This window comes from Tachypleus tridentatus, chromosome 5, assembly GCF_004210375.1.
Source record: "Tachypleus tridentatus isolate NWPU-2018 chromosome 5, ASM421037v1, whole genome shotgun sequence".
Classification (NCBI taxonomy): Eukaryota; Metazoa; Arthropoda; class Merostomata; order Xiphosura; family Limulidae; genus Tachypleus; species Tachypleus tridentatus.
Window position 1 is genome coordinate 34,360,235 of NC_134829.1, and position 13,550 is coordinate 34,373,784.

Below are 13,550 nucleotides of genomic sequence, written 5' to 3' on the forward strand. Positions count from 1 at the left end.
GGAGAAAGCACCCCGAATCATGATGGAACCTTCTCCACTGTGTCATGTAGAAAATGTTTCCGGTGGGATAGCTTTATCGTGCCAGTAACGTTCGAAGCCATCTGGACCATCCAGGTTAATTTTTTTCTCATAAGAGAACAAAACCTTCGTCCACATTTTTACGTTCCATGTTTGGTGCTTCTCAGCAAAGTTTAACCGAGCTGTTTCGTGGTGTGGAAGGAGGCGTGGCCTTTGAAGACGTTTACGTTTTTTAAAGCCTTTCTCTCGTAGATGCCGTCTTATTGTTCTTGAGCTGCATTCTGCGTCCGTAAAGGCCTTAATCTGGTTTGAAGATCGGCTTGTGTGTTGCCGGACAACCTGTCGAATTCTCCTGCACAATGCCGGCGAAATTTTCTTGGGACGACCACTTGAAATTTTCGTTCCGTATCCCTCAGGGTCTTTTAAGAACTTTGCAACAGCAGTTTTACTACGCCCAGTCTCGCCAGCGATGACACGTTGAGAGAAACCTTGCTTTTGCAGCTCGACAATTCTGCCACGTTCAAATTCTGTCAACTTTTTAGCCTTTGCCATGTTTTTACCCAATGTAACACAGAAGATGTCAGTGGGAGATGTTGACAACGCGAATGCTTGAACACAAATGACTAAATTTCGTTACGTGCTTACAGATTAACGCTTCGTTTCAGTATGGTCTTAAACTTTTGACCAGCTAGTATTTAGGCTAATTTCACAGTGTTTACATTTTCCTTATTAAATGCTAAAAATGTTTTTATTTTTATTTTTCCTTTTCTTATTTTCATCTTTCGAAGCTCTACTCAAATAAGTGATTGAGTCTAACAATGCAAAATGAATATTTTTTCTTTATGTTTATTGGTCTTAAGATTTTGGCGAGCAGTGTATTACATACCTGATGAAGATCTGTGCTAATAACTTGAAGTATTGTCCAAACTTTATAGACAAATGCAACCAATTAACATCACCTATTAAGCGTTATGTACCACTACCTAAAGTGTCTGGTTTTGCTCGGGTTATTAGGTCAATATATTCTTGATAAAGGCTAGTGTGTGTCACGTCACGCTTGATTTCTCGAAATAAGAGGAGTCATAAAAGCCAAAATGCATTTATCTAAATAAAATAGCTATATTATTATCTGCTCATTACGATTTTAATGATGGAGTTGCACGGAAGTCGAGAAAGAGGCTGTTACGAAACGTAAGTGTAGTGAACGATGAAATGATTTAAAGAAATAATTAAATTAGCCTAAAGTAAATACTTAGTGTGTGATAACCTAGACTAGAGCTAAGTGTACAAAGTAAAATATCAATCCAATTTTAAATTTAAATCGTTTCTGAATTAAGGTATTTTTGCTATATCACCGACGTTTTTAATAAAAAAAAACAAAACAAACGTCTCTAATGAATGGAGATTCTCAAATAAAAAAAGAAATAAATATTTTTCCAGTTTATTTTTTATACATATCATTTTATACTTCCAGTACATGGGCTAACGACAATATTAAGTTATATTTTTGTTCCTAAACAATATGACATGAAAGCAATTGTTGGAACACATTCTTACCAAAACACACACACTGACTTTTCTATCAGCTAGTTTGTCACTAGCTTGTCTCAGTAAAAAATGCGCACGTTAATCCGCGCATACACATGGATAACATTAATAATAATACCCAGATGCACACCATCAAGGTCCACTTAATATGAGTACAAAATTTAAAGTTTCCAAGTTCTTTCATCTTGGGGCTATGGCAGTCACATACACACAGACACGTTCTTTTATTATAATATACGAAGTACAGCAGTACTTAGTTTGAAGGAATGAGTCGGGAAAAAAAAAGGCCACTGCATTGAATCTGTTACTCTATGATGCTTCTAAGTAATTGTTAAAGTTGAGTTATAGACTTAGTTGAGCAATTATGTGCTTCTATTTTTCTACCAAAACGTATTGATGTGGGGAAATAATAAAAAAGGAAAGGTATTACTTAGCAATGATATCAATTTATAAGTATATATTGTTTCCATGTTTCAGAAATAAATTTCATTTCTTGTCGCTAGATGACAATACACGTTGTTCTTATATAACGACCGTTTGTGAATTTTCATTACACAAATACGATATCTGCCAAAACAATTTAAATAATGAAAAAATAATCTAAATTAATATTCAAGATCTTAAGAAGATCAAGTATTTATGCAATTGACAGGTCTGTGTACTTGTTACTTATTTCTAAGTTTAAAAAGAAAAACGACAGTTTTTTAATTATCAAAATAGTACATTATGTAGTGGTATACTTTTCTTCAAATTTCTATCAGAGCTGAGCCTGGCAGCTGTGTATGTGTGTGTGTGGTATCATATTTCATGGTCTGGATATGTGTGATGCCTTTCATACTAATCTGCGTGACCCTCGTATGTGGCGGAGTCGATTGTATGCACATGCAACGAGTTAGGGTGAAGTTGGACGACATGGGTTCTGTAAATATTCTCTTAACTTCGGTCCAGCGAGCAAAACTATCTCTTATCACCTTGGAGAACCATTCCAGCTTCGCTGGCCCCAGTGTAATCCAAAATCAGAAAAAGTGACAAAACTGATTATTAACAACATATACTGCCATTAAATTGTAAAAGTAAAACAAAGGTTCACTTTTCAACTTACTTCATTGAAATTGTTTAAAAAAAAGAGAGAAAGAAGAGAAAAAAACATTGAAAATATTAAAGATGATGTAAGGACGGCAATACCAATAAGTTCAGAAATGAATTCACAAAACCATACAAAAGTAATCAGTAAGTACTGAGTAAATACAAGCTTATGGTTATTGGTCACTGTAATACTGTATAGTACTGTTCAGTTTAAGTGATTTTATTGAAATCTAAACTCGTGCATCTGACAGGTATTTAACATTTAGTTACAGATACGTTTTATTTGAAAGACTGATTATTTATGCAGTAATTTTTGTATGGTTTTATGTATTCATTCTTCCCTTGTTTCTATTTCTTTCGGCGTTGCCATCTGTACATCATACTTAATTTTGCAAAATGCTTCAGTAATTTTTAAAATAACAGTGGAGTGAACAGAGAGGTATCTATCTGAGCTGAAGCCCCTTCCTACCTGCCCTTATGCTCCCAAAATGCCCTTTCTACTGAATTGTAAAAAGTACCGACAATTTTGAAAATATACAGCTGATTCCGCATCTTGCTTGCCGCGAATTATTAGGAAACACCAATTGAAAATGTGGCCCGGCATGGCCAAGCGTGTTAAGGTAATCTGAGGGTCGCGGGTTCGCATCCCCGTCGTGCCAAACATGCTCGCCCTTTCAGCCGTGGGGGCGTTATAATGTTACGGTCAATCCCACTATTCGTTGGTAAAAGAGTAGCTCAAGAGTTGGCAGTGGGTGGTGATGACTAGTTGCCTTCCCTCTAGTCTTACACTGCTAAATTAGGGACGGCTAGCACAGATAGCCCTCGAGTAGCATTGTGCGAAATTCCAAAAACAAACAAACAAACCAATTGAAAAGGAATAAAAGAGGATCTGTTTGCTTTTATGGTTTTTACCCCATGTGTATCAGAAGCAACCATAATCTTTTTTTTTTTAACATACTCTCAAAAGACAGACAAAAACATGCTTTACGATGCTTTTGTCTTTGAGCCTAGCCCTTTCAATGATTTCTACAAATTACTGAGAAATATCAGTACACATATCACTAGTACAAATTTACTACTTCAGAAAAGAAATAACCACGACTTGAAATAATTTTGAAAGTGTACTTTCACACATCTTGCTTCTAATAATGTTGTAGCTGTTGAGGACTTAACTGTTATAGAAAGTCTGAAAAAAAAGTAATCATAATAAAATAATAACAATTAGGATGAGTACGAGAAAGTTCGCTAATAAAGAATTATGAAAATGTATAACATTAATCCTACTAATTTATTTTTGAAGTATTCAGCAGAAAGTGAGTTTCAATTTGTTTGTTTGAAATAAAGCACAAAGCTCTACAATGGGCTATCTCTGCTCTGCATACCACGAGTATTGAAACCCGCTCTCTAGCGGTGGGAATCCACAGACATACAGCTGTTCCACTGGGGGGCGGCAGTTTCACCCACTTGAAATGGATAATCTATTATTCAATTTCTTTTAAAGTTTGCAAAAATCACAAAAATAATTTTTAAAGTAAGCTAACTATCAGGAAATATTAATTTCGAATTCCGAATTTTGTTTAATTTTCTAAAAACTATGGCATATTTTATTTTTTGGCTGGAGTGTGTGTGATTATTGTAAGCTTGAACATTTAAACGTCCCTTTCTTTGTTTGCGGACGTGTTTTTCGACCTAATTTGAAAAACAACAACACTTATATCATTAGCATAGTCTAAATATTGATCATTAATAGAGTGTATAACACTGTAGATAAAGTATTAATAACTCGAATTATATTAAACACTAAACTCAACTTCTTTGTTGATAATACGCTGGCAAATGTATGTATCATAATTAATCATTACCAACGATATATGGCTAGTTCTGATAGCAAGCTTTAGTTATATCTTCTTTTAGAAAGACAGGTTGGCTGGTTTGGTGTTTTATAGCACAAAGCAGCTGATTGGATGAGTTTAAGTCCATGTCCTAGGGACTCTTTATTACTTTTTACAACTTGCAGAGCAAACAGTTCCAGGATGAATGGTATTTTATTTAATATCAGCGTTTCGGCGTACAATTTCTCTTCAAGAATCGATCTATGTCAAATATGGACAAAATCCAAGTTTTCATTACTCTATTAAAAAAAAAAACAAGCTATCAGGAATATTATGTAGATCCGTACTTGAAAACGATAACATAAGTTCATTTCAGTGATAAGTGTAAAGCTAACAAATGGACTATCTATGATATTCCCATCTCCAGGAATTGAACTTCAGTACTTAGCATTACAAGCTTTCAAACGTATCTCGTGCACTTGGGAGGTAGTTGGTAGTTAAGCACAATGCTATCCAACGTGCTATCTGTACTGTGCCCACCATGGGTACTAAAACCGGTGTTTAGAGTTATAAGCCTTATTTACAGACTTACTGCTGTGCCACTGGAGGGCTGGTAAGAGACAAAATGTAACACAGGATTCAACATAGTTAAATATTAATATATGTGAATTCCACTTAATAATTGTGTGTTTTCTTATAACAAAGCCACATCGAGCTATCTGCTGAGTCCCCACTTTGTATTCTTATAGCACTAATTGCAATGTTGTTTAAAACAGAGAAAAATCGTTATTTGCTCATGAACATCAGATAAAAAAGACAATATTTAAAGCTTTAAATTTATAAAATGATTTTCAACATAATTAAATAAAAAGTGTGTTGTCTTCAAAGCTTCAATAGAAATTCCACTGATGTAATGTTGTCACTTTTGAAGTTTATTACACATTTAATTGTACTGAATAATCAGATTTTTATTAACATATGAATTTTACATGTCAAAATAATTGAACACTGAATGACACCTATTTGATTTATTATCAAAATTATTTGATCACTAAACATGTAATACTAAACAAATAACAAAGACTGCCTTTCTCACAAGACTTCAACATTTGTGTGACAGTGACGTAAGATAGTATTTCAAAATAAATTGTTTGTTTTTTAATATCGCGCAAAGCTACACGAGGGCTATCTACGCTAGCCGTCCTTAATTTAATAGTGCAAGACGAGAGGCATTCAAAATACATACCAACAAAACTGAAATTGTAAGAATTTTTCTTTTCTTCACAAACATGTGTCACTTCGGTGAAGAAACGAAGCAATGCATGAATATTAAACCACGTTAATCTTTAGTATCTTTCTTATCAGCTGTTATTATACGTCACATTATTTGTGGATGCTCTTGGAAATTAGGCTTACGTATAAGCGTACGTAAGGCAAGAGAAAAACGGTCCGGCATGGCCAAGCGTGTTAAGGCGTGCGACTCATAATCTGAGGGTCGCGGGTTCGCATCGCCGTCGCGCCAAACATGCTCGCCCTTTCAGCCGTGGGGGCGTTATAATGTGACGGTCAATCCCACTATTCGTTGGAAAAAGAGTAGCCCAAGAGTTGGCGGTGGGTGGTGATGACTAGCTGCCCTTCCCTCTAGTCTTACACTGCAAAATTAGGGACGGCTAACACAAATAGCCCTCGAGTAGCTTTGTGTGAAATTAAAAAACAAACAAACAAAAGGCAAGAGAACAAAAAAAATCATGATAATAAAAAAAATATATATAATTTTTGCTTCTGTCGAAAAATAGATACTTGTTTTTCATTATTTAGGTGAACAAAAATATCGACTTCTGATCGTGGCCCATTTTTGATGTAAGAGAAAAATACATTATATTTTTATGAATTATTTTGCTTTCAATGTATTATAATAAAAGTGAAGCATGTCCAGGTGGTTAAGACACTCGATTCCTAATCTGAGGGTCGTGGGTTCGAATCCTCGTCACACCAAACATTCTCGCCATTTCAGCCGTGAGGCCGTTATAAGTGATGGTCAATTCCACTATTTGTTGGTAAAAAAGTAGTCCAAGAGTTAACGGTGGGTGGTGATGAGTAGCTGACTTCCCTCTAGTCTTACAGTGTTAAATTAAGGACGGCTAGCGCAGATAGCCCTCGTGTAACTTTTTGCGAAATTTAAAACAAACAAACAAACGAACTTCTTTCAAATTCTCTCGCGTCAGCAAAATCATGAAGCTTTTAAATATCTGTTCAAGGAAGGCATACGCCTACTTCAGAGAACATATAATCGCTACAGACTACATAAAAAGTTGAATATCAACCGGATTCATGTTATCTTTTTTTAACACCTGTTTTCTAGAAATTATTCTGACAGATATACGAGTTATATAAAAAAGAAGCACTTCTTATTAAACATATGATTGAAAAGGACGTTGGGCCACCTTTCATGTTTGAGGTAAATTAATGCACTTTTGCGATTCTTATAATTATTTAGTTCGGTCTTTGTAAATGTTGTTGAATTTTTAAATTAAGAATTAATGTGCAATTTTTGTGTTATATTAAATATTGTAAAACAAATACATTACATTAAGTCAACTAAAGCCTTAATTTTAGTAAGAATCTTTAAGTATTTGTTGATAAATGAAATAAACGATGTATCAGAACCTTAGGCGATTTTAGTGTCAACCTGTTGTCACGTCGATCAAAACTGGAATACTTGTAGGTGTAATGTGTAACTCAAGAACTTAATTGAAAATTAAATACGTCGTTGGTAAATATGTGACTTACCTAAATTATCTCAACACCCTAAGTCATTTGAATAATAACTTGCACTATTTGGCCAAACTTGGTAATATTTCGGCAAATTCGTGTCATTTTTTTTTGCGTTTTGAAAAGTCTGAAAAATTATTTATACATATTAAAATAAACTTTGAATTCAATATTTTTCACTAAAGAACAAAAACTAAAAGAAGTCATGGAAATGATGTTCTTCACCCTACCTATTAAAAAACGTGTAATGATATAGATAGAAGAAGGAATGTTTACAATTCGATGAAATTCTTTTATAGCATTATAAATCCGCAGACAAATGTGATGTGATATAAGATTGAAATAACTGCTGTTTTTGATTTTTTTAATATTTTAGAACACATCTTAAACTCAGACAGGGGTTGGGTGTGACCGAATGGTTAGTGTGGTGAAAGGTCAGCGATTTTGCTACTTTACACTTGTCACGTTCAGCTGTGGATGCATTCTAAAGTAGCCAAAAGTTTTGTTATTCGGTGGAAAGTCTCAAAAAAGCATTTGTAACTGAAAGTGCTACTAACCATCTGCTTTTGTTAGGGTCAGTAGTACAAAATTAGAGACGACTACACCTAAATACTAAGGGTCTCTGTTTAGCTACTTGCGCATAAAGTATCCATCCTTCATGATAAAAATACTCGTTTATATCAGTTTACTAGACCAAAATAATCAGAGTAAAGTGATAAAGAAATATAATTTTATAAAGCAAAGACAATTAAAATAGTGAAGAATACGTGTAGTTATGAGATACGAGTGAATTCGTTAGAAAACGTGTAGTTATGAGATATGAATGAATTCGTTCTCTGTGTCAGTAAACTGTATTTATTACATTAGATTTATTATTTAAACGGTGAGTGGATTTGTCATACCCAACTTAGTCTGTTTACCGTACTCAGGTAATTTTTAAAATACAGACGTTTTTATGCTTTTGTTCTTATGTAAGAGTCGGCGTATAATTGGCGAACAGCTGGACTGATTGTCACCAAACCTGGAACGTATCTTTAGAGCCTTGAAATCAAGGAGTGACATGAAGGAGATGTCAGCGTTCGCATCTGACATCTCTTTGTCACCATAAAAGCCTTTATGTCTTTATATTTCCTGTGTGTTGAGCACTTATGTCAGCATTCGGATCTGACATCTCTTTATCACTGTAAAAGCCTTTATGTCTTTATGTTTACTGTGCGTTGAGCACTTATGTCAGCAGTCTCATCTGACATTTCTTTGCCACCATAAAAGCCTTTATTTCGTCATATTTATTGTGTTGAGCACTTATGTCTGCTAGTAGTTAATAGTTTAAATATTAATCTAATGATTGATTCTTAAATATATATACACCCTTGTGCAAATTAATTGAAACAAGACTGTAAATTACGATTTTTTCAATTTTTTGCGTTTTATTTCTGAGAACCCAAAAATTACTCACAAATTAATACATGATATGACCTCCTTTATTTTTCAGAAGATCATTAATCCGCTTTGGCATCGAGTCCACGAGTTGACTGCAATCTTTACTAATTTTTGGATCGCGGTACCACACCTGAATTATGGCTTCAATTAGCTTATCTTTCGTAGTACAGTTTTTCCTCGAAATCTTTCTTTACAAATCGCCCAAAGATTTTCAATAGGATTTAAGTCCAGAGAGTTTCCAGGCCAGTCCAGCACTTTTATTTGCGTTGTAGTTATAAAATTCTTCACAAGTTTTGATGTGTGGCACGGAGCCAGATCTTGTTGGAAAATACCAGATCCATCTGGAAATCTCTTTTCAATTCTAGAAAGACTCTTTCCCGCAAAACTTCGATGTACTGTGGTCCTCGCATCATACCTTCTATGATATGTAAGTCTCCGACGCTATAGTAGCTGAAAAAGCCCCAAAATATCTTCTTTAAGGGATGTTTTACGAACTGATTGATGTAAGATTCTCGAAGTTTCTCACCTGGAGATCTGCGAACATGCAGACTTCTTTGACCTTGCACGAAGAAATGAGTCTCGTCACTGAATAACACCTTCCTCCATTGTTCTTGCGTCCAGTTCTTGTATTTCAGACCCCATTGATACCGTTTTTTCTTCACTGAGTTGGTAAGAAGTTGTTTTTTGACTGGTCTCCTTGCCCTTCTAACGCAATTTCGAATGACGTAATCCTCAAAATTTCGTCATATATCCCAAATATAGATCGACCGTATTGCAAAACACAGCTAATGACGCCGTCTATGTGAAAAAAAATGACTATTAAAGGAAATCAGCGGGTCCAGCGAGCCTACACCGGGCACCATGCTGAAAATATTGTAAAATGACCATTTGTTTCAATTAATTTGCACAAGGGTGTATATGTATTCATTAATGATGAAACTGGAGCAAAATTAATTATATATATAGTTCAGATTCACAAAACAGTATCCGGTCTTTCACTACACAGTTTCTTTCGCTCCTCCCAGTGGCACAGTGGTATGTTTGCGGATTTACACCGCTAAAAACTGGGTTTCAATACCCTTTGTAATCAGAGCACAGGTAGCTCTTCATGTAGCTTTCTGCTTAATAAAAAAACAACAACTTTTCTCTCAAAGTTTAATATAACGCCTAATAAATTTAGCTCTCGCTTAATCTGGTAACTTTCTGTGATCAAAGTACGATTTACTTTCCACAGCCAAAAATATATGAAAGTAAGAAGGTTAAGCTAGATAGACTACGGGAAATAATACGTAAAAACTTATTTATTGTAGTTCGCTTTCTAACCTTACAGTGTAAATAGCAAAATTAAGTCAAGCCGCACGTGAGAAAACTGAAATATTACTAAAGAAACTTTATTTTAGACGCGGCATAACGGCTCATAGAATGGTTCTAAGTTTGTTGTTTGTTTTCCTAAGCACAAACTTTTAGCTCATAGCTTCATCTCTTGACCGAATTGAGATCTGATTAAAGCGCAACTGTTGAGGGTTCCCTCTTGTTTTTAGTTTACACGTTTCTGGAGCTATTTAAAGGTTACAATGTATTAGTGGATAATACTGATTTTTTGTGTGAAAAGAGCCACACTAATACCAATAGTCCCTTTTTACAGAAAAATTTTAGCATCAGAGGGCGATGTGCAGAATTTCAAACGAATAATACAGTGTTGTAATGTACTTCAGACCTTTCATTTATGATTATCTGGTCATGTTTATTGCGACCTGAGACAGTCGGGTACCATGAAAACCTCTTCCTCTCCTATGTTTCAGGAATCTATTTAAGCGAGACTTATGAAAAAGTAAAATTTTAGCGCTCGGTAAAATGATGCAAATGTAACAAGCGATCTTCTGAATGGGTTTTAGGGAATTCTCCCCAGGAAAATTGTTTATTCGATGGAACAAAATGATACAATCTGGTGCATTTCTTGGACACACGTAGGACTGAATTTGACCTGGATGGAACAGGTTCTTCTTGAACATAAACTTCTCGGTTCTTAGTTTTCGTGACTTTTCAAAATCTTAATGTCATCGTAATGACAAGCGCCCTCTAGCAAGCATAAAACTTAAACTTTTGACAATATACCTTAAAAAAATAGCTTGAACTTAATTAGTGTATAATTATCCTTATTTTGAGCCTAGTTTTCGATATTAATATTTAACGAAAGTTGTTGAAATACTGTCTTATTAAAAATTTTAAAATATGTTTTAGTGTTAACAAAATTTGTGAGTCAACAAAAGTTTGCAAAAATGTTCGTAGAATTAAAACATTAACATATCATTGGAAAAGCAAAAACAAAAAATAATACACTTCCAAATGTATCATCTTTGATAATTTTTAATATTTTACGTTTCCAACATAATTTCTATTTTTTACTTTGTTTCAGATAGTTTCTTGACAACAAAAGATGAAGGCAACGTTAATTCTTGCGTTAACCGCAGTTGTCGCTGTATCAGTGTGTCATAATGGTTAGTATCGGAATAAATTTTTCTAATGCAATATATCATTTAAAATACAGTGATATAAAATGTAGTCTTTATTATACAAATTATAGTCAGTTATAGAGCAAGCTACCATACATCATGCTAGTTGTGTGTGTATTTGTATATGTAAATATATACATCTTGCTAGTTGTGTGTGTATTTGTATATGTAAATATATACATCTTGCTAGTTGTGTGTGTATTTGTATATGTAAATATATACATCATGCTAGTTGTGTGTGTATTTGTATATGTAAATATATACATCATGCTAGTTGTGTGTGTATTTCTATGTATAAATATATATATGATGTAACTTCTTCCTATGAAGTTAATGCTATCTAAAATTTACATGATGTTATCTATGGCTAACATTGTGCTACTTAATGTTATCTATGGCTAACATTGTGCTACTTAATGTTATCTATGTCTGACATTGTGCTACTTAATGTTATCTATGGCTAACATTGTGCTACTTAATGTTATCTATGGCTAACATTGTGCTACTTAATGTTATCTATGGCTAACATTGTGCTACTTAATGTATATGCTAAATTGTGGTAACTTTTAGTCTACATTCATGTAAACTCAGTATTTTTATTATATTGTAAATTACTATGTTTAGGTGAGCTCGCGAACTTTAAAAGTATGTATTGTGACGTATATTATTTCCCCTCCTAGAAATGGTGTTAACCGAAGGAAACATGAATCGTTATATCGATGAAGTTATTCTAAATTTTCGAAACAACAGAGAATACGTTTCTGCAATTGACCCGTTTAGTATTCCTGTAGCATTAGAGCAGTCAGATCTTCGAGTAACAAACGTAGTAGTGAGAGGACTATCAAATTTAAAACGATCTGGTGACGTCAGCATAAGTCTTAACGACGCAACCGCAGTAACTGAGTTAGAAGGAAGAATATCAGTCACAAGTATCACGCTTTCTGGAAATTACTGGGCTAAAAAATGGATATTCAAGATCAGTGGACTGATATATGGCGAACTCGGTGAAGTAGCTGTGAAACTAATGCTGAACGCCGACACAAACACAGGACAAGTCAGTCTGAAAGATCTTCAAGTCGTTACGTTTTCTGGATTTCAAATTACAAAAGTCACAGGGCTGACCGTCCTTTTTAACTGGATTTTGAAACTTATAGTGAACAAAGTAGCACAAAATATGAAAAGTAAAATTATTAATATCATTCAAAATGAACTGAAATATTATCTCACAGATGTTTTGAAAAATGTCAAGTTTCCAATGATATGAAATTCGTGAAGCTCTTTGTAGTAATCTGTTTTTATAGAGGAATAATTCAACCTAATTTACGTAATTCGTTATGATTTCCAATGTGTAAAACAAAACGTAAAGATGCTTTACGTTATAGTTTTTTATCATTGATGTTTAATTTTTCCATGATCTTGATTTACATGTGAAATTTCCAATTGGTATATGGAATTTAAAGAAAATAGAGCATATATCATGCAGATACATGTTGTTCATTATTAATACGTATGTGGTATTTCTAGGTAAAACTGATTATCGGCAAATATAATATAGGTAAACTCGCAAATAACAGCAGATTTGATTAAGAAACAAAAGAAATATTTTGTGTTTAATAACTTGATTGAGTTTAAGTGTGAAATATAAATACTAGACAATGTAGATAAAGGAACAAATTCTTTATTTTAACAAACAAACAAACTGAAAACGATGATATTAAAGTAAGTATTTACTCAACAATCTCCTTGTAGAAATAACTGAAGAAAGTGCACTTGAATTGAACAAGTAAATTCGCTTTCTTTCTCCCGTCGACAGCATTATCTTGTGACCTTTATTTTCTCTCAGCATTGATTGACTGTACGGTTTAGTGAACGTTAAATCGGCCATCAATGAATATTGGTGTCAATCCTTTAAACCTGGGTGTTATATATTTCTGAAAATTTAGTATCACAACTTACTATCACATCTTCACATTGGCTTTTTTTACCAATATCATGACGAAAGGAAAGTCGATTTTATTACAGTTGTGATTATTGCTTAATAACATGAAAAAAGGTCAAGTGTTTAGTATGCAAAGCTGTAGACCCAAAGGTTTGTGATGTGCGCCCAATTACCGAATAGAGAAATAGCACTTCACATCTTAGGGATACGAGTGCGTTACAAAAGTGACAGTGAAGTTACATTATTAGATTAAGAGAAACGCAAGAATTGGCAGTGGGTGCTATTGGTTAGCGTCCTTTCTTAAAGCCAATCGGCTCAAAATTACAGATAGCTAATGCAAACAGTCTTGTATAAATGTGCGCAAATATTCAAACCGAACAAACTTTTCAAACATCATGTACT

The 13,550-nt window shown here is 34.0% G+C and overlaps 1 protein-coding gene across 2 annotated transcripts; it reads left to right on the forward strand.

The window, feature by feature from the left end:
- Positions 1-6,821: 6,821 nt before the first annotated feature.
- On the forward strand, positions 6,822-13,019 carry LOC143250899 (uncharacterized). 2 transcript variants are annotated; one of them, XM_076502067.1, is made up of 3 exons: positions 6,822-6,942; positions 11,113-11,194; positions 11,890-13,019. In XM_076502067.1, exons 2-3 carry the CDS (start codon positions 11,134-11,136, stop codon positions 12,471-12,473), a joined length of 645 nt encoding a protein of 214 aa, XP_076358182.1. In that variant the 5' UTR covers positions 6,822-6,942; positions 11,113-11,133; the 3' UTR covers positions 12,474-13,019. The 2 variants fall into 2 exon arrangements, with proteins under 2 accessions (XP_076358182.1, XP_076358183.1); XM_076502068.1 differs by having other exon boundaries at positions 6,888-6,942; positions 11,117-11,194.
- Positions 13,020-13,550: the final 531 nt, after the last annotated feature.

Coding starts and splice junctions, on each gene's coding strand:
- LOC143250899 (XM_076502067.1), top strand. CDS start 11,134: ATGAAGGCAACGTTAATTCTTGCGTTAACCGCAGTTGTCGCTGTATCA. Junction 11,195..11,889: donor TGTATCAGTGTGTCATAATG/GTTAGTATCGGA, acceptor TTCCCCTCCTAG/AAATGGTGTTAACCGAAGGA.